At 41.5% G+C, this 20,441-nt stretch overlaps 1 protein-coding gene across 13 annotated transcripts in view; it reads right to left on the bottom strand.

The window, feature by feature from the left end:
- Positions 1 to 20,441, bottom strand: part of thrb (thyroid hormone receptor beta) — a 170,822-nt gene continuing 150,381 nt past the window's right edge. For 9 of the 13 annotated variants that reach the window (XM_078175715.1, XM_078175716.1, XM_078175714.1 and 6 more), the window contains 7 exons: positions 18,701 to 18,801; positions 18,464 to 18,611; positions 16,796 to 17,001; positions 15,705 to 15,791; positions 15,164 to 15,310; positions 12,736 to 12,994; positions 1 to 9,587 (listed from right to left, as the gene is read on the bottom strand). In XM_078175715.1, coding sequence (XP_078031841.1) covers positions 9,346 to 9,587; positions 12,736 to 12,994; positions 15,164 to 15,310; positions 15,705 to 15,791; positions 16,796 to 17,001; positions 18,464 to 18,611; positions 18,701 to 18,801 — 1,190 coding nt within the window. In that variant the 3' untranslated portion in view covers positions 1 to 9,345. Of the gene's footprint in view, positions 9,588 to 12,735; positions 12,995 to 15,163; positions 15,311 to 15,704; positions 15,792 to 16,795; positions 17,002 to 18,463; positions 18,612 to 18,700; positions 18,802 to 19,639; positions 20,276 to 20,441 lie in introns of those variants that run through there. The other 4 variants (XM_033636614.2, XM_078175724.1, XM_033636622.2 and 1 more) reach the window with 3 other exon arrangements.

Genomic DNA, 20,441 nt, shown 5'->3' with positions numbered 1-20,441 from the left:
TTCTCTCCAAACCATCTTTATTCTCAAAAGCCAATTCACATTAGCTGCAATCATCGTCAGTCATGAGCATCAAAATCATTTCCTCTTGAAGTTCTCCACGCTCACGTCAGAACACTGTCCACAGCTGGACAATGCATTATCGGACAATGTTTCCGGTAAACACCGAGTGCAAGGCAGCAAATTTGGATCAGAATTTTCTCATCTTTTGTTTTGCTGCCACAGATTCACTCCTACACCTACACACACTTTATCTCACTCCCTTTCTCACCGCGACGGTTTTCCAGTAAGTGTTGAACAGATGAGTTGAACAAGAAGACACTCAAACACACAAGGAGAGAAATCTGTGTTGACGGTGGATGATTTTTTTTTCTCTGATGCTGGTTACACTTTGATCAAGACGTTGACCTTGAAGAGTAACTAACCCCCAAACCACTTTTTTTTCTCAGCTGAAAACCAATGTATATGGGTATTTAGTAGTTTTGTTGATTCAGGTCACTGTACATATCGGGTTATAAATATGAACAGCGACTGCACTCTAATGGTTGAAACTTGGCTTTCGAAACAGAATTTTGCCACTGGCTGATCTGAAGAAAAGTGACATATATGGTGGCTGTTTTCGTCACCACCCCTCGATTCCTTTGCTGCACAGAGGAGTGACTGGGCAGGATACAGCGATGGAGGCGGGGCCCCGTTCAATTCTATGGAAGCTGCTCAGTGGTACCTGGGGCATAAAGAGTTCAACCTCCAGGGTATAAAATTTACCCAGCTCTTCCGCATCGTTGGGCCCACAGGGCAAGCACGCTACAGACTTTTGCTGGCTATCATCAGCTGAGCGGCTAACTTCTGGTTTAGCCTGCTAACATGAATGGCGACAAAATAATTTAAGTTTGAAATGTTATCAAAACGAAACAATTCCCGATAGTAAAACAATTTGGGTTTTTTTTGTGGTGGTTCTGATGCTCAAAAAACTGTATCCACTGATTTACAGATGTCTCTTTCACAATGTAAGTCTATGGAAAAAGTCTTTTTGGGCTCAGTGGCATCACATGACAGACCCTGAAACTGTAATTCCATGGTTTGACCACCTGGGGGCCTGGTTCTAGAGGTATTTCCAAGGTCAAGGTATTTCAGCCAAACTTCTGGGGTTAGTTACTCTTTAAATGTGTTCAGCTGTGTTGCTTTTTACTGACAGTGAAATCCAGCTACAGTAATCTTTTAAATAGTAGAAGTAATGCTGCACTAATTTGTTTTGTTTTTTTTACAATTCATAATGTCTTGCTCCTAGTATTTTTTCTTTTTTTTTTGCAGAGATGTGGAAATGGGTTTGAGAGCAAGATATTGTTTCTTTTCAGCTATGCAAAACAATATGTTCATATTATGCGAACAACATCCGTAAAAAAAATCTGCAGTCTGAAAATATACATCCTTTTTCCTTTGTACTGTAAAATAGCTTTTCTCTCTTGTTATTGGTTTGTAACTGAGTAACCTTAAAAGCAACAACTCGTGGGAGAGATAACAGCGCGCTGGCACCTTTTCAGGAACAGTAAACATCTGAACCAGCAGGCAGCATTGACTATGTTTACATGCACCGACAGCTCTGTGCATACGGTAATTCAAGTAATTATGGTTACGTGTGCGACGTGTAAAAATCCAACATATTCTTACGGCCATTAAACTCCAGTTTGTACACAACCTACAGAAAACACAAACATTTGTATCAGACAAGTTAGGGTTCCTAACGCTTTCTCTAATTTGTATTTTAATGTAATTTGGGGTTTACAGTGCACTAATTGTTAATTTTATGTGAAGAATGAGTCAATATAATGTGAAGGTGTTGCTTGCAGTAACGAGCCCACATTGATTCATCACAAGCTCTTCAGCATTTTAGCATCTTTCAGTTCACTTTTTCGGTTTGGGACCCACAATGTAACCGTTTGGGGTCGGTCTCAACGTTTCTATCAGCTTTAACCAGGCAGCTGTTTTCAGGTAAATAAACTGAACACTACCTCCCCTCCACTAGAGGGCAGCCAGACAGTTAGCGGCTACCTGGTGAACACACTAAAACACTTACAGTAGCAGCTTAAGAGCCAGATATTTTTCTCAGAACAGCGATTGAGGTTGAGCAAATACTAGACTACATTCATCAGGTCACCAGAAGCACAACTCCAAATTAAAGCTCGCTCCCCATGTTAGCCACATGAACTTTATAAGGCCATCGTTTGTCAATCGAGTGCAATTTTCAGCCTTTTCAATGAAGTACTGCCACCAGAGGGCTCTGAGGTTACTGCGAACAAGTTTGGCTAATGGTGAGGTAAGGTTTTGGTACATTGCTATAAAAAAAAACCCCAACGTGGTTGAGTTAACAGTCCATTCCTTTTAAACATCAAATGAAACTTATCAAATAAAAAACATGGCCTTTACAAGACTGAGCTGAAATGTCATGACAAAAACAAAAAACGAACACTGCCGTAATGTCTGGTTTATCGCCCAGTTTGGATTGGAAGTTGTATTTTTGCAATTTTTTATCTTTGAAATTTATTTATTTTTGTTTCCTTTTGCACAAGATGTGGTAAGCTCCTTTGTGTACATTTAGGGAATAGCCAGGTAATGAACTAACCTGCCATTCTGGCACAGAAAACTTTCTGAAATCATTCTGTCAGGCAGGATTTGTGACTCACCGGAAAGACCATTAACCTTGAAAGTTCATACTTTGATTTACAAGGAACCGGAGGCTGGCTGCACAGGCAGACTTAGATCTAACTAAAAGTCTTTAGACTGATGTCTTCAATTTCACAAAACCATCTAATCTTGACAATCTTTGAACATACACTCAGATTTAATTGAACCTTAATTTTTTGCTCACCTCCCATAAGAGAGGTCTTACTGTACGTTCACACCAACCGCGACCAGAGCTTCCAAAACGGCGGAAGTCATTCGTTTTCAATGAGAGCCCGGCGACAAGGGTGACCTGGTCATCACGTCTTGAGCGACCAGAGCGACTGGAGCGTCTCCAGAGGGGAGTTAAAACTCGTTTGACTTTATGGTAATGAGCTCTGACGCAGTTCGGCGACAACCAATCGGAATGCTGGCGTACTTCGATGAAGCGGGCCCCAGAGAACAAGCCATGTAACTTTGGTTCCTGCAGCACACTTGTTCCGACGATGGATATCGAGACGTTTACTACTTACGTTCGCGCCCACTCAGTCCTTTATAATGTGTCGCTGTTCGGTTACAAAGACCAGAATAAAAACAATGAGGCTTGGGATCGTGTCGCGGAGGTAGTTGGTTGGTCTGGTGAGTTTTAAAGTGTGTAATGTTAGTAATAGAGGAGAGAATTGCAGGCTAATGTTGCGATGTAGCATGAAAGTCTTCCTTGCTCGGTTTGAATGGGATGACGCTGCTTTCAAGCCAGTAGTTCGCTCTGCGGCTTCTTTAAATTGACAAACACGATTGTCAATCGCGACTAGAGCGACCAAAGCTGCCACAAATATTTTTGACAGTCCTGCTTCTTGGGCGTCCGCGACACTTTGCCTCTTTGGAACATACAGTTAGTCCCACCAATCGTCTTGTCCATCCTGGCCCTGAAGCATTAGTTCCTCACTGCAAGTTCACTGAAGGAAATTGATAAAAATATTCTGCAAACCTTGCAATAGATCAAGAAAAGCTAAAGAAAAGATCACTAAACAGATGTCAAAGAAACTGTGCTCAAGAAACCTTGTGGGTTGGGGAACGACGGAGGATACTGCAGTGTTCATGGGTTTAAAGAGCGATATCGATGTAATTGTTGCTCTGAAAGAGCCAGGACGCAGTGGCTAACTTTAGCCTTAAACAATATCTGTAATTTAGCTAATTGTTTTAGTTTTACAGTCGTAGTTTAATGTATAGCTGTGTCACTTTTAGCCAAAAAGCTCTGATAAACCCACTCTATGCTACCTGTCAAGCACCCAATGTCAAACAGGCAAAGTTAGAAACTAGCTGTTAAGAAGGACGAAAATCCAGCCGATAAAGAGTTTTCCTCAGGAGTTGGTGGACACCAAACTAGAGCTAAAAGGAGTAAAAATATCTGCCTTACATTCATCAGGTGGTCAGAAACACAACTTTAACTGAACGCAAACTTTCTGCTTACAATGTTTGCTAACACATTAGCCATCAACAACCTACTGTACATCAAGGTGTGTCAGCTTGCTGCGGAGTTATGCTCCTTAGTGGCAAAAACGTCAGTCAATGCAGCTTTTAAAACACTCCATTTTGTGCAAACGTCTTTACTCTCATTGTGGCCCTTTACCTGTGCAGGAACCAAGAAACATCTACAGGAACTCTGGAACCTTACTTGCATTACGGCCGAAGAAACGTAGCCCCAGTTTTGGTTCCGGGGCCACAGTTTGTCCCTGCTCCTGAGGTAGAATGTGTTGAAGGTCCTGCAGCTATCAGGGTGGAGTTTAACTATTGACGTCACTACCTTGGACCTGAGTCAGACTTGAGTCACAAATTTGATAACTTGCAACTTGACTTGGACTTTAACACCATTGACTCGTGACTTAACTTGAACTTGAGCCTTCTGACTTGAAAATATTTGATACCTTCAAGCCCAAAGATTTAAAAGTATGTTCCCCTTCATTTCCTGAAACAAAGAACATTAATGGTTTTCCTTCCGCCGATACGGAAGTCGCCAGATGATGCACGTTGTTGGAACAAATCCAACAGCAACCAATCAAGGTGCAGAAGAAAAACCATGAAGAATTAACACTACATCACCAAGTGCCAAAAAGTGATACCTAAGATAATTTCATTTGTGTACAAAAATGAAGCAATGGTCTATGTAAAAGTAATTGCAGTGTGGGTGGAAAATTACAGATGGAATTTCCAGAAATTTGTTTAACAAATAAATACAAATGATTTTCCCAAAATTTATATGATACTCTTTTGTTAAAATGGCATTAAATTTGGTGAGGAGCCCATTATGACTTGTTTAAGACTTGAAACTCAAAGTTTATGACTTGGGTTATGACTTGTGAGTCTTGACTTTGGAGTTGCAAAACAATGACTTGGTCCCACCTCGACAAGCACAAGCCTCCAAACTGCTGCAGCACTTTTCATTCAGACTTAAAAGTAAGCAACAGTCGTTGCTGGAATAGCACGGGAATATCTTTAAACCTTGTTGGCAGCCGAGTTCCCGACACTAGTCTAAATGTCTATAAAAAACGAGTCAAGAGAGAGCAAGTTAACACGTTTCAGTGGGCATCCACCATTCACGTAGCAGTACATTACAAAAGACAACCAGCTAACAATGTTGTCATCTCATTGTGTTAAGAAAGTCTCAAACAAAGTTGTCACTTTTTAATACTTTTTAATGCTTTTTAGGGCTAATTTACCAAATGTAAGTTCCAAGTCTAACCCTCACAGTTCTTCAGATGCAAAGGAAATGCAAAAACAAATGCACCAAAGGGACATTTAGGTCCTTTTTCAGTTCCTGAGTTTAGTTCCTGGGAGTATTTGGTTGAAAAGGGCCATCAGACAAGCCTCAGAGGAGAATTAAGTCTGACTTAAACCTACAGATTAGTCTAACAAATGTGCAACCAGCCCCGGTTAACTGACCAGATTTATTTTTCACCGCCTGTGGTAACTGACATTCACACATTATTTGAGTTCAATGAGTCTATCATGCAGAAACAGATGTAAGTCGTAACTAATGTGACACTGTTTTGATCTTTGCTGTGTTTTTTCTTCCAGAACTACTCTGTTAACTGGTTTAATAATGGCACCAGGCAGGCTCAGTCGCAGGGTATCAAAGGTACCTGCAAACATGAAGATGACCTCAACAGGACGATGGACGACAGGGGTGCATGTAAACATGGCCAATGTTACTTTTTTCAAATGGCTCTGGCTCAGCGCGGCCAACCGGGCCGCCTGAGCCCGGGTGCCCACTCCCCCATCCATCTCTCTCCCTCTGATTGTCTGTGCATTTATTTTTTTTAGTCTGTACAGTTTGCGAGGTGTGTGTGTGAGGTCCGGGTCATTCAAACACTGCAGCAAGTCTATTGCTTTGATAAAAGGCATCACTTCACAGAAAAGAGGAGAAAAAACACAAGCTGCTTTGAGGAGTAGTGTGAAGCTTGAGAAAGCGAGATATACAGAGCAAATGTTTGTCACATTGCAAACAACAATACCAGAGAGGCTTTCAGAACGACAACAAAAAAAGGACAAACCTGCTAAAATAAAAGAAAGGAAAGAGCGCTACGTTTTCACAATCTCACCAGCTTTCTCAGTGTACCGTGCTGATGATGAATCATACTGTTTTGGGCCAGCCAGTGTTCACCTGGCCTCCAAATCCCACTGGTTGGTCACAGTGGTGGGGTCGGACCCATATTTTATCTTGGCACATGCATATATGCAAATATGTGCATGTGTACAGTATGTGTATAGGTAGATGCATGTACTGTATCTGCATGTTTGTGTGTTAGTGTATATGCATGCCATCATAAGAAGGTGGTGGGCTGTTATACAAACAGATAATGCCTATTTCTGCATGTACATAATAATACAGTTCAACCAGCCATATCCCCAACCCACCATAGCACCATGACGTCACTCTTTCAACGTACCCTGTTTTCAGGGAGTTGTGTGAAAAAAAAAAAAAAAAAAAAAAGACGGTTAAAATCACTGTATGTGGGACTATTGAGGCAACACGGCCGAGATGTAACACATAAAACTCATACCGGCTGTACTGTAGAAGCTGCAAACGTGGACTAAAACACAAGTCAGAGGGACGACTCTGTGCGAGTGGCATGCACTAACTAGCATAACCAGTCAAGCCCAGCAGGGATTCGATAAGGAGGGCATCATTCACTTGATTTTGGCACAGCATGTGGCATTGTTACACAAAAAACAAGTACTCTATGATTGTCTTTTCCTGACATCAGTGTCATTATGTGCTTTAGTTAGTCCTGACCAGTCTCTGGTGATGGTGAGCAGGCTCATTTTAATGCTACAGCTGCTTTCCTTTCGATGTCGGAAGTCTGAATCACCAGCGGAGAGATTGGAGTTTCACCCTTTCTGTGTTTGTTGTTGTTGTTTGTAAAAATAACAACGAAAAAACATGGCCATAAGTGAGATTTCCTTCAAAAACATACAGATTTTTCTCCCTTTAAATGCAGCTGCAACAGCATGTTAGGGCCATGGATCAATACTTGAAGGACGGCTACTATTATTTTTTATTATTGATTAACCCACTGATTATTTTCTTGAGTAACTGTTTTATAAAATGTCAGAAAACCAACACGGTTTCCTAATGTGAAGATGATGTCATCAAATTGCTTATTTGTCTGACCAATCCGCCAAAGTTATTCAATTCACTATAACACAATACATATAAAAAATAACGAGAAGCTGGAACTACAGATTTTTTTCCTAAGAAAGCCACACCCATTATTATCTTCCTGTCAATGAACTTATTGACTAATCATTGCAGAGCTGTCAACCAATTAGAAGGTCAGTGGATCAGTCCCTGGCTCTTGCAGTGGACATGTCAAAGTGTCCTTGGGCGAGATACTGAACCCTAAATTGCTTCTGAATGTGTGTGTAAATTGTTGATGCAAAGTGCTTTGAGTGGTCACAAAGATTATAAAAGCACGATATAAATGCAGTCCATTTACCATTTATATAAAAAGCCCGAAATACGTCACATATGTGCATCACAGACATTTGTGATTTGCAAAAATAAACACTTCCTAGAATACGAGTTGTCGTATTCCATTAGCATCCTCTCCTTATCTCAGCGACGTATTATCCGTGAAACAGCCCTTAAGAGTATCTGTTTTGCTTCTTTTCCTTTGTAGAGACGGTGACACATCTTCGAGCAGACTGAACGCGGAGTTGTTTGGTGGACCACATTAAAACTCTTGCGTGGACCTGATCATTTCAAAACTGGAAGATATGCTATGGATAATAAGTTCCCTTTAAATCTAAGCGACTTACAATTCAAACGTGTCTTAGGGCTGCTGTGAAACTGTGCCTGCTTGGGGCAACGAAAAGGTTTGTCTTGGGTGCATCGGTACGACAGACAAACAAGAAAGGACGATAGATGAGATACATACACACCAATGTAACGGGGCGAGAGAGCCACAAGAAGATCAACAGGCTGAGATAAAGCACTGTTGATAGTCAAGGACTGAAACGTCTGCTGCTGTTTTTATTCACTCTTTATCATTTTTTGCACTTTGAGCACCCTTTTTTGTGTTACATTTGTGTGTGGGTATCTCCTCTACCGTCCAAAATAAATCTAAGAAATCTGACGTATTTTTCGAAATATCATCCCTTTTCTTTTGTGAATAAAAGGTTATTTGTTTTTCCATGGCCCTAATATGCTGTCATAGCGCAATAGCTAAAGTTGTCCACGATATTTAGCAATGTTTGCTAGCCCTAACAAATTCAAAACTCCATGTCTGGCTACTTATAACAAAGGCAGGTGTTGTGGTCACACTTATTTGAGGATTAAACAATATTGTTGTGTAGTGTTAGCAGTGTGTATGTGACGTCGAATAACATCTTAAAAGTTGACGCTGCAAAATCATGCCTTGGCCTCTTACTCAGAGTTTTGCCTTTAGTCGCTATTCTGTCGCAAGATTCAGATTTTTCCGACATCTCTGGAACGCCGCATTACGACCTCACGTTGTGATGTGTAGCTACCCAGAGCTGTACAAAGGCCCGTGAGCTGTCGTCCATTAGAATGAGTGTTGCTGTCAAAAGGTCAGGTCACAGTATGGTGGCGAGGCACTGAACAGTTCAGACACTCACCATAAGGATGACTGACTATAGTAATATACCAACAAATGGGTCCAATAAAGTCGAGCAGGTGGGGGGAAGGCTAACAGATCGCTAACAATGTCTTGTTATGTGTGTCAGGTGAGCAGCCATTTTGAGTTTTTCAACATAAAGGAAGGAAAATACAACATTTGCATGGTTTCTAATGAATGAACAAGTGTTGATAAAATCACCATTATGCCAACTGTACAATCATCAACACAAAAAAAAAACTATAGTAAAATCCGAGGTGAGAGGTTATATCCACAACATTAACAACAAAACCAAAAAAAAAAAAAGAGCAAAATGCTATTCACATGTACCCGCACTGTAAGGAATGGTTCCATCCAAAACTAGACCAGAGAGCTACTCCTAAACTATGGAATGAAGTGACACTCAGTAGTGCTATTAGAAAGTTCATTGTGACGGGCCTTCTGCTGGTTCCACCCCTGAGACCACCAGGGTGCCCAGGCGCTGACGTATGCACACACATACTTACACACACACACATACATGCACACACACACATCCACTAGAATCCATTGGTCAGTCCTCGAAGACCTCCAGGAAGAGAGGAGGGAATAACTCGGTGGGACACTCCACTTTCATGTGAAGGAATCGGCTGGCGTGGCAGGCGCCGATCATCCGCAGGTCCGTCACCTTCATTAGCAGCTTGGGCCAGAAATGCGCCACTTTGTGTTTGCGGTAGTTGATGTAATGTTCAAAGGCCAGCAGGAACTCCTCTTGGCAGCGTTCAATTCGCTCCACGCTACTCAGGCCCGGCCGATCTGATGACAAGAATACACCGGGCAATGTTGTTGTTAGAGTGCAGCAGGGATAAAAATAGCTTTGTTATAATAACCAAAGTAATTGCTCAGATCTCAGCGCAGCAGGTAAAAGTTGAACCCGGAGGTAAGTTGTGAAACTTGCATAATGTAGAGAGATGTATATCTGTTTTACAAACTACACACCTGTTAACTTCCTGTCAACAGTTTAGCCTTACTCAGACCCCCAGGAAGTGTGCGGGGATTTGAAGCCAATTTTCGCAGTGGCTAAACAGAGGTACTGCAATTTCTGGGGTCTGTCACATAATGCCACCGGGCCCAAAGAGACTTTTTCCCAAAGACTTAAATGGGAAAGAGACGTCTATTAATCAGTGGATACATTTTTTTGACCATCACGGTTCAATAACATTTGGAGTGCTAAATTGGAAGTCAGCCGCTGCTCGACGGCACTCGGAGGCCAAAAGTCTCTCGTGCTCCTGCTCTATGGGCTCAATAATAAGCAGTGCTAATCATCTGGGTAATCTCGTACCATGGACATCTAGCAATTTTGGCTTCATGTGCCACTTAGTAACTTTCACAGGAATGAACAGGGTCCTGCCACTAATGCTGTATCCAGGTTTCAACACATCCATAGTCTCATTCCCAGGGCATTCAAATTAGGCAGTTGCTAATGCACAGTTACGTGTATGAGGAGAGTGGTCAGCTCCACACACATCAATATTCACTTAAATTTTTGGCAGCTCTTCCTGGCATCGAGTGTAAAAAACACAAATATAGAAAGATGTCTATGGTAAAAAAAAGAGCCATCACGACCTAATGTAGCTAAGCTCTGAAAATCAGGCTAACGTTGGTGCTACACTGGGCGACAAGCTAACGATCTATGACATGTTAGTGGGCAGGAGCAGGACAGTAAAATTAGAGGTTTGCAGAGAATACCGGCAATGGTGTTGCTGATCAAAGGTAAAATATTTTAACTTTTTGGCATCCTCTGTGACGGAATACATGACCTGATGTTACTTTGCTCCCTCACACAAGGAGAAAACATGCGCAATCTGGAAAATTACTGGATATTACTAGAAAAATTACAAAAGACGAGAATTGCCGCCTTACATTTGTATGCCTCCGTGAGTCAGTCAAGTTGCAGTCAGAGGGTAAATGGTATTTTCTGTTTGTTTTTGTTGGCTATGTAATGTTTTTAATCATTTTGATAATTACCTCAGTGTCTTAAGCTAACTGTTAGCAACATTAGCTTGTCACACAGTGTAGCACCAACTTTAGCCTGATTTTTAGAGCTTAGCTAACACTAGGTTGTTACTGCGCTTTTTCACACTTGGTGTTTAGAAGAGCTGCCAAAAATGAAAGTGACTGATGAACACCATCTTGTGAAAGCGAGCAATAAATCTCCGTAGAGCTGACTGGCTTTTTCATCAACCCGATGATGCTTTTCTTTACTTTATAAGCCAGTTAGGCTAGCAGACTGGCTAATCTCCTTTTTTACAGACAGTTACGTTAGCTATGTTTCCATCCAGAAGTGATTTGAATCATTGGGAAATGTGCATTAAAAGAAATATGAATCCTGTGCATTTCCATTAAATGTACAGACTTTGGTGAAAACTACAAACTCGCGCGAGTTTTCCGCAGAACCGGAATCAAAACAAGTCTTGCATTTTTCTTCTTCTTCTACGTTTTCTGGCGGTTGGCAACCAGCTTGTAAATGCATTACCGCCTTCCCGACCCGGAGTGTAGATATCACCATGGAGAGAGGTGCGCTACGTCAGACTTAATTCGTACATAACTGTTTCCATCCCCCGTTTTGCGAATCAACATTTTTTCGAATCAACCAAAACCCGGCTAAAGCCAGCGTATTTTAGTTTGTGCAAATCAGGGGATTTAAATTCGAATTTTGGCGTTTCCATCATAATTTTCCAATGCGATACTTCTAGATGCGCATCTAAACAGGCTGATGGAAACATGGCTACTGAGATGATTAAAACAATGACTAAAAACACTATATACAAAATGCATGGTAAACACTATTGACAATATGTACAAAGCTAACTGTGAGAAGTAGATAAAAGGTTGAAAAAGCAATGTGCAGCTCATTAAATGAATACTTCACACTACATTGTGCAAGCAGTCAATCAGACTAACCGGGGGGGTTGCCTGATCTTCTGAAACACGGGTCTGTCAGGGTTAAAGGATATTACCTTGGATCTTATTTTCATGGGTTAGACAATTAGTCCCATTAGGAATAATAACAACACTGTACTAATCAGGTTAATTGGTTAGCTGCAAATACAGCAACATGGCTCATCGTGTTTCATCCAATGGTGCAAGAAATACAAGCAGTCAGGTTCACACAGGTTAAAAAAACAGACAGAAAAAAACTTATTTTGAAGAGAAAATGAAGCCGAATAAAAACTATCACCCAAACAGTGTGTTGTGAATTGTTTTAATAGCCAAAAAGATTATACTCAGTTTGCTATTATCCCAACAATTAGTGGAAAGTTAGGCTTTTCTGGTTAAAAAAGGCAAATTTCTTTAATTCTTTTCAACTTTTCATCTTTAAAGATAGTAATTATAACTCAGTATCAGCCTTTCAGCCCTGGAAACGATGTATTGATTGAACCCTAGTGTGTCAGAAGACAAGACAGATGGGCAGGTTCACCCCATGTCATGTCTACATGTGCAACACACAGCAGAACAGTATTGATCTTCAATGAGATGCAGAGCGTCACACAGAGAAATGGTGCCGGAGCCAAATCCAAGCTAGCTGGTCAAAGCTCCTCACAATGATTATAGTGATTAATTGACTCAGCTGTGGTTTGGTATGGATTTCATGTCAAAGAAATACTGTTCACACAATCCGTGCAGGAGGGAGTAAAGCATCACTGAGGAGATGACGTTGCTTTTGGGAGGACAAGTACAGGACAGGATTTAATTTGTTCTTTCCTCTTTGTGTGTACAGTACAATAATAAACCACTGCTTCACTGGTCTCTACTGGTGCAGTTTTTGCTCTACTAAAGGTATTGCTTTGGAAAATAGTTGGCAGTAATGTAAAGAAAACTTTAACGAGCTGAAATAAGACAGCACCCACTTAACGAGCTCATGTATGCGTGCATGATGAGAGTCCAGATGCTTGGTGCTTACCAGATGAAAGCAGGATGACAGCCTGTAGAAGAGCCACCTCAGAGTCATCCAAGTTAAAGGAGGACAGCGACACGCCAAGGTCAAAAATGGCATCCGAGACTACTCCCAAGCCTCCGTTCTTAAGCTGACCTCGCGTGACTGCCATCTCGCCATTGAGCGTGAGGGTCTCGCTCTCTGGGTCATAGCGAACGGCAGCTCGCAGTGACATGATCTCCATGCAACAGCCTTTCAACAGGATGATCTGGTCTTCACAAGGCAGCTGATTAAAGGGAGAAAGAGATCGGCATCGTTAGTAAAAGAATATGGCTGGTGTTGCAACAGCGTGCACTTATTTTGAAAATTAAAATAAATACTGTTCAAATTATCATTAAAATCAAATAATCATTAAAATCAGCATACATTTACATTTGTACTTTGTATCTAGCATAAAGCAGCAGCAACATTATTTTCATACATGCATTTGAAACCAAGCTAATAAATGATCTGCAGCAGACATTGCTAACTTTTTGAATTTATAATTGACTCTGTTGCTATAAAAATAAATCTGAACCTTTTGCCTTCGTCTCACGGAATTGTAAATACTGCAAAATTTTCTACATTGTTTCCAAGAAAGGAAAATTAAGTGTAAAATAGAGACAGTGCTTAATTAGTAGACGTCCACTTAATTAATGCCAATTAATGGCTAAGCTGAATATGGAAAAAAATGTGTACAAGCAAGTGTATATTTAAACATATATGAAGACTATAGTTTCCAATACTTCCAAAACTTTTAAGAAATAACGAACATGGAAAATAAAACTTGTTTTTAGTTTGACTGTGAGTGGATTTGACACCTTGTTTGCCGTTTGTGACGACAGCCGAATGTGTAGTCTTTGCTCTAAATGAAAGGATGTTAGACTTTAGTGAACTCTACTAGGCTACATATTATTTTACAGTTTTATTCTGTGTTGTATTTTGAAATTGTTTTTGCTTACTCAGTTTTACTGTTTGGCACTTTATAAGTCTGCTTCAAAGTTCTATCAGAATATTATAAAATAATTATTTGAGGCCAATTTTATTTATTTATTTTTTTTTAATTTTATATACTTTATTAATCCCCGAGGGGAAATTCTATTTTTTCACTCTGTTGTCAATTACACACAGGCCCGAACACACACATGCACAAACAGGACCTATACATGCACTAAGTGGAGAGATGTCAGAGTGGGCTGCCCATGACAGGCGCTCCGAGCGGTTGGGGGGTTCGGTGCCTTGCTCAAGGGCACCTCGGCAGTGCCCAGGAGGTGAACTGGCACCTCTCCAGCTACCAGTCCACGCTCCATATTTTGGTCCGGATGGGGACTTGAACAGGCGACCCTCCGGTTCCCAACCAAAGTCCCTATGGACTGAGCTACTGCCGCCCCAAAGTCAATATTGATATACTTGAGATTTTAGGAACCAATATGCATTTTTTTTTTTTACATAAACAATTTTATTTTTAAAATGTCATGTTACTTTTTTTAGTCTGTCCATCACAGAGTGGGTGAATGAGTGATGAAGTTAATAGGCACTGCCAGAGCTGTATTGCTCTGCATTTTCTGCAACCAGTGTAGCATGATAGCATGGTGGAATTTGCAAGCTAGCTAGCTAACTAACCAGCTGCTACATGAGAAAAATTTAACACCTTAATGCATCATCAACACACTAAAAGCACATTGTTATCGTCAAAAATAACTTTGGTCAGCTCATTTTCCGTCACCACTGTAACATTAGCACAAAAACATGGTGGAATTACCAGGCTAGCACGCTAATTAGCTGGCCTGGTTATAAAAGACAGTTTTGGACGGAGGCTGCCAAGTGGAGATAAGACGTTGAAATGGATTCTGACACCAAAAATAACTGCCTGTGACTAGATGTTGACCAATTATTTAGTTTAGCCAATTAACCGTCATCCACAGGACATTTTACAAACTACTGTTATAGGTGGAACTTGCCCTGTAGAGGGGCCGATGGCTGCACAACGTACGTACATCACTGACTGGAGCTGAAGAGCCTTTGGAGGGTTGTGTTAAGTCATCAGTGTGTATAGCTCCAGAGAAAACAGGTCTCTCCTGCTGTGTGACTGTGTAACAGCAAGGTAAAGTTAATGACTACTTGAATGCAGCCACTTCCTCTTTCAAATTAAAAGCCCTCCAGCGTTTCATTCGCTCCAGCCATACAATAGGTTTTGTCCTAGTCTTGTTGGCTGACATTCACACTATTTCCAATGTATATGTGATGAACTCCAGCCAAGAACATTTGTGGCTTTACTGTAAATCCACTGTAACGTGACTGCAGAATTAGAAACTCAGGTGTCAACAGCTTGACCTGCACTGCCGCCGCCGCCGCCAGAGGGAGTGTTGTGACCTCTTTATTCTCTGTCTACATTTCACTAAACTTTGTCACTCACCTCACAAAACATAGGCAGTTTTTTGGCAAAGTCCACCACTCGGGTTATGGCAGGGGTGATAATTTTTGTAAACTGACTGAAGGCTTCTATATCCACTTTGTTTCCTTCAGGCGTATTGACCATGGACGCTTGACCAATTTCCTCAGGCTGAAACACAAAAGAGAGAAGGTCGATGCCCAAAGTGTCCCAAAGCTTACATAAAAAATTAAAACAGCATGTAAATTTTATTGTACTATGAGAACAGTATTAAACTTAGCATTACATTATGAAACGAGTTCAAGGTTAAAATGAAGTGTGTAAAGCGTTCATGGTTGAATACGATAATGGAAGAACTAGAAAGCAGTGAAGTGGTTGACTCTTGAGCTGACAATAATTCGCCTGGCCAATACGATGTAAAGATGTGAATGGGGACACATCACTACAGACATGTAGCACTCATATGTCTACTGCACTTCATCAAATGTGTAACGCATGTAAATGTAAACTGCATCAAGCACATGTTGAAAAGGCAGTACATCACTTTAATATTTGTTGTCCTTACCTTAGTTTCCTTCACCCCCGCTGCACTCTGGTCAGAAGTATAGAATAAATTACATGTTATTTCATTAAGAAGCATAGCTTCCTCGACCTGTTGGATAATCAACAGGAATCGTGAAGTTTCAATGAAGAACCCGTGTCAAGCCAACTAAAAAGAAAACAAGTTAAAACTGAGGACAGATGAAAGAGTGTGCAGATAGAAAACAGGTGAGGACAGAAATCCAAGATGGGTTTCTATGGTGAGATCAGGCTCAGGACCACGGCTTCAAACAGGTCCGCAGAAGCACTGGACGACACGGAAATGTATTATTTTGTCATGAACAACGGACGACGACTGAAACAAAACCATTCATACGACTTTCGTCAATCTTTTACAAATTTTTATGAAACGTTCCCGAATTAATTTTTCTTGAGTTTAGCGCATAAGTGACTTCTGTTATGTCCATGACACATGGAAATTGACTTTCACGCAAAAAATTATTAATCAAATTTACTGAGTCCTTGAAAAATGTACACAAACGCCTTAATACACGCCTGCTATTACACCGGCCGGCTACAAACCCCGCATTTCAATTCAGTTTCATGTTTCCTTCTGATCATGCCATAGAAACCCCAAATAAAGTCAACAGCTGGGACGGACTTTCAATCTGCAGAGAGCGATTAGACTTTACAGAAAAGAAAATCAAAATTAGTCAAAAAAGGGGTGAGGTATAAAATCAAAAGCTACAAACAGAAAGAGAGAGAAATGAAACAGCACAAAAAAAGCAAGTTATTAGTATTAGCGATTAAAGATCATTGCACAAAAAACAGACAAGAATAAGATGTTCCATTATAAATTAGTGCTGCTGCGTTGAGGAACACACTTTTCACCATCGTCCAGCTAATTCTCCCCACTCTACAAGGAGATACAAAAAAACACATGGACATATTAACACAGGGAACAGAGGAACAGTGGCTGTGGTGGAAGTTGAGGAGACAGGGGCGTGATGTGGAAGGGGTGGGGTGGAAGGGGGATGTGAGGGGTGGGGGGGGCAGGGGTGGTTGGGTAATCAATACGATGAAGGCTGTGGTGAGGAGGGAGGGAGGATGTCTCACCAGGAATTTCCGCTTCTGCTTCCAGTGGTTGCCCTGTGCGTTTGTGGCCATATGGGCCTCAGTCACCATACGGATCAGGTCCCACTCCTCCTGGGTGGGCTCCTGTCGGTCCCACACTGTCTTTTGCAGTTCCTCCTTCCGACGGCGCTCCCGGTTCTCCTCGATTAGTTTCCGCTTGGCCAGCCTCTTGCTGTCGTCCAACACCACTGGGAGAAGAGGAGGGGGCAGAGGCAAAGGAAGAAGAAGGGAGACAATGAGAGGGGACGGGAGGAGGAGGAGGAGGAGGAGGAGGAGGAGGAGGGGAGAGTATGAACTGATGAATTGGTGACACACTTGAAAGTACTGCTTGAATTACAAACTTAAACCGGACAGACATTAACTAACAAACACAAGATTACATTCAATCAAGGTAGCACTTTATGTGGTACTCTTGAAGTGTAATAGCATAATATTCAGTGAACAACATCATGTACACAATAGTCACAAGTAGCTCTTTACTTCCGTCTCAGAGACTTTAAACTGTTTTTGCAGTTCCTCTAATGGCCACTTGGGGCTGGCTCTAAGAGTGAGTCAATCCCGATAGACCTTCATGTTAAAATACTCAACTTTACAGCTGAAATAAACATGTTTACAGACTGGAACAAAAAACAGTTTGGGTCTCTTTATCTAATTTCTCTTTTTCGTGACGACTGTACGCACGGTAAGTTTTTAAATAACTCATGTCCCAAACAGACGTGGCTGCTTTGAATGACATGGAGGTGCCGTCCATTGCCAAGTCGCTACCATAATAACATTGGTTAGTGAATGGCTCTGAGATTTACCGAGTATAGGAGTAGCTGTCGCTTGCAGTAGGGTGTTAGCTCATGAAAGGATAATGTTTCAGTTCAATTTTTTTTTTGGTAAATACATTTTGTTTCACTGGTTTTAAACCTGTTTTTTAGCATTAGCATTGTCACAATTAACCATAGCTGTAAATACACTGTGCTAACCAAGCTAGCAGCTATCATTAGGGATCTCTCCAATGTCTTGTCTCAATAGAAATCAGAAATCCAAGATGGCCACAGCCAAAATGCCAAACTCAGACCTTGCCTCACAACCCTCATATTCAGTACAGAAACTGCACAACCTTGATGCTATTAGAGCTGGAGATCTAGGGTAAGCAGTGTGCACTCACCCAACAGTCATTACACTTAACTATCATGCAATTCATTCAACAGAAAGAAAAGCTGCTGTATTCTGATTCATTTTATTTATGATTATATATTTTCTTTATGATGAGGCAATTATCAAGATGCCCATAAAGACTTCTTAAACCACTTCTGTAGCACAATGGTCCTCACCACTGGTCATGAATTTGAACAAGGGCTGCACTGACTATTGTCGTTATTGATTCATCTGCCAGTTATTCCCTTAATTGATCAGGTAATTTTTCTGTCAATAAAATGTCAGAAAATAGTGACAAATGCCCATCACTGTCCAAAGACATCCAGTTTACTACAGTAGACAGAGAAAAACATCAAACCTTCAAGTCTGACAAGCTGGAGCCAGCAAATATTTGAATGAATGAATTGTGTGCTGATCAACTAATAGATTAACCAGCTAATTTCAGCTCTGATTTACACATTAACAGAAACAAGACATGAGGCTGTCTGGGCCTGTAAAACTTACAGTCGGTTGCCATTCCCACCACAATGCACTTCTTGAAGCGACATTCCTGGCACTGGTTCCTGGTCACTTTGTCGATGACACATTTCCCCTCGTACTTACAAGCGTAGGTCGGGTTGAGGTTCTTCTGGATGGTTCGCCTGAAGAAGCCCTTGAGAGCAGAGAGGCATGTGCTCAGTATAGTCTTATTAAAATGTTAAAAGTTAGCTGCAAAAATAAAACAAGGCTTGCTTGTGTTACCTTGCACCCTTCACAGGTAATGCAGCGATAGTGATAGCCTGTGGCTTTGTCCCCGCACACTACACATAGCTCATCCTTGTCCAGGTAACTTGGAATGTACCCTGGAGAGAAGGACACATGGTTAATATCAGGTTTTATTGAGGGAAAAATGGATGGATTTGTATTTTAAAATATTTTCATGACTGCTGTGGTTTTATTCAACTGGATTTTGGTTGATGTTGACCTAAAATTAACTTTCATCTTAATGACATCACATTTTTATGTTTTATTCTGAATGTTTTTTGCTTCCCTGTGAAACGGAAATTTGCGCAAACCACTGGGTATCAAAGAGACGCTATCCATATGTTGAATACACAGTATATCAGCTGTCCCTTTGTGTCCATTTGTAACATGTAGGTGCGAACTGGTGACGTAATAACATGGCTTCAAAGAGTCACGCAAGGACAGCTAAAGGTAGGCTGACTCTCAAGTGTCCAGCAGTGCGACACCTAATATTTGATTAGCACCGACTTCTACTTCTAGTTAACTCGCTGAGTTAACACCTGGGCCAATTTTGGGATTTGGCTTAATGAGTTCAGTGCTCTGACCCCTGGCAGACTCCAGGACCGAAGGTTAACAAACTGATCAATACCTTTTTTGGGGTTTGTTAAGAAAGCAATAATACATCTTGCTTCGGCCTTCTGTTGCCTCACCATCAATCAATAAGGAACCCCCGCACGCCTCAAACGCTCTGAGCATCACAGACCTGCCACCGCGTGACGCCTTAAATCTTGGATTTATGCTTATCAGACTTAAATCCATTGATCAAGGACGTCATAACTAATTACCAAAAACATATACTTCACACACAACCACAAAACAACTATTCAAAACCTGAACGAGTCCCAGAAATACTCTCTGACCAAGAACATGTAAGCAATCACAATCCAGACGTCATACCTTTCTTGTGTGACCCCTGCATCCACTGCAGGTGTGAGAACTCAGGTTTGATCTCAGGGAAATATTCAGGCTGATGGTGGTAATGACTAAGAGGGATCTCCATGCTGCAAAACTCGCTCTTAAAAACAGGAGGCCCGCCGGCGTACGAGCAAGAATAGTGCTGACTGGGCGGCCAAGCCTGCTCCATGCAGGGTGGATGATGCAGCCGCTGGGGTTCACAGTGTCCGTACCCGGGTCCCTCACCTGGGTACATGCAGTGTTCCCCACCACCCTGCACCGTGTAGCCTCCCACCCCGGTGTGAGGCATCTCGTACATGTCTGGTATGCAGTAGTTCATCATGGAGAGCCACAGCAGAGCACCATAAAAAGTTCTGGGTCAAGTCGAGCTATCTGTTCTCTAGAAAGAGAATCTTAGCAGGTTCTAAAAAAAACAAAGCCAGGTCCAAGAAGGAGCATCAAGCCATGTGAGTGTGGCAGATAAAAGTTTCCTGGTCTGGAAAAAAACCTCAGAGGTTGACCCTACGTAGACGCACAAACGTGTCATCCACCAAGTCCACAGACCACAGACTGCACCTAGCAACTGCCCCACCCGCCACAACACGGCCAAATTGGGAAGCAGAGATTTATGACGACGTAGAGCTCTAATCTTACACTCCACAAATCCTCAATGTGCCACAGACAGTGGCGATGTCACAGATTAAGACCTCGCGTGTTGCACCTACATCTAAAAAAACAGTCCCAAAGAAAGCAAAGAAAAGTTCCAAGAAATCTTGAACCTATCTCTTTGAAAACCTTTTTGACG

The sequence above is a fragment of the Epinephelus lanceolatus genome, chromosome 16 (genome assembly GCF_041903045.1).
Source record: "Epinephelus lanceolatus isolate andai-2023 chromosome 16, ASM4190304v1, whole genome shotgun sequence".
NCBI lineage: Eukaryota > Metazoa > Chordata > Actinopteri > Perciformes > Serranidae > Epinephelus > Epinephelus lanceolatus.
This window is presented reverse-complemented; position numbering and strand designations above follow the sequence as displayed.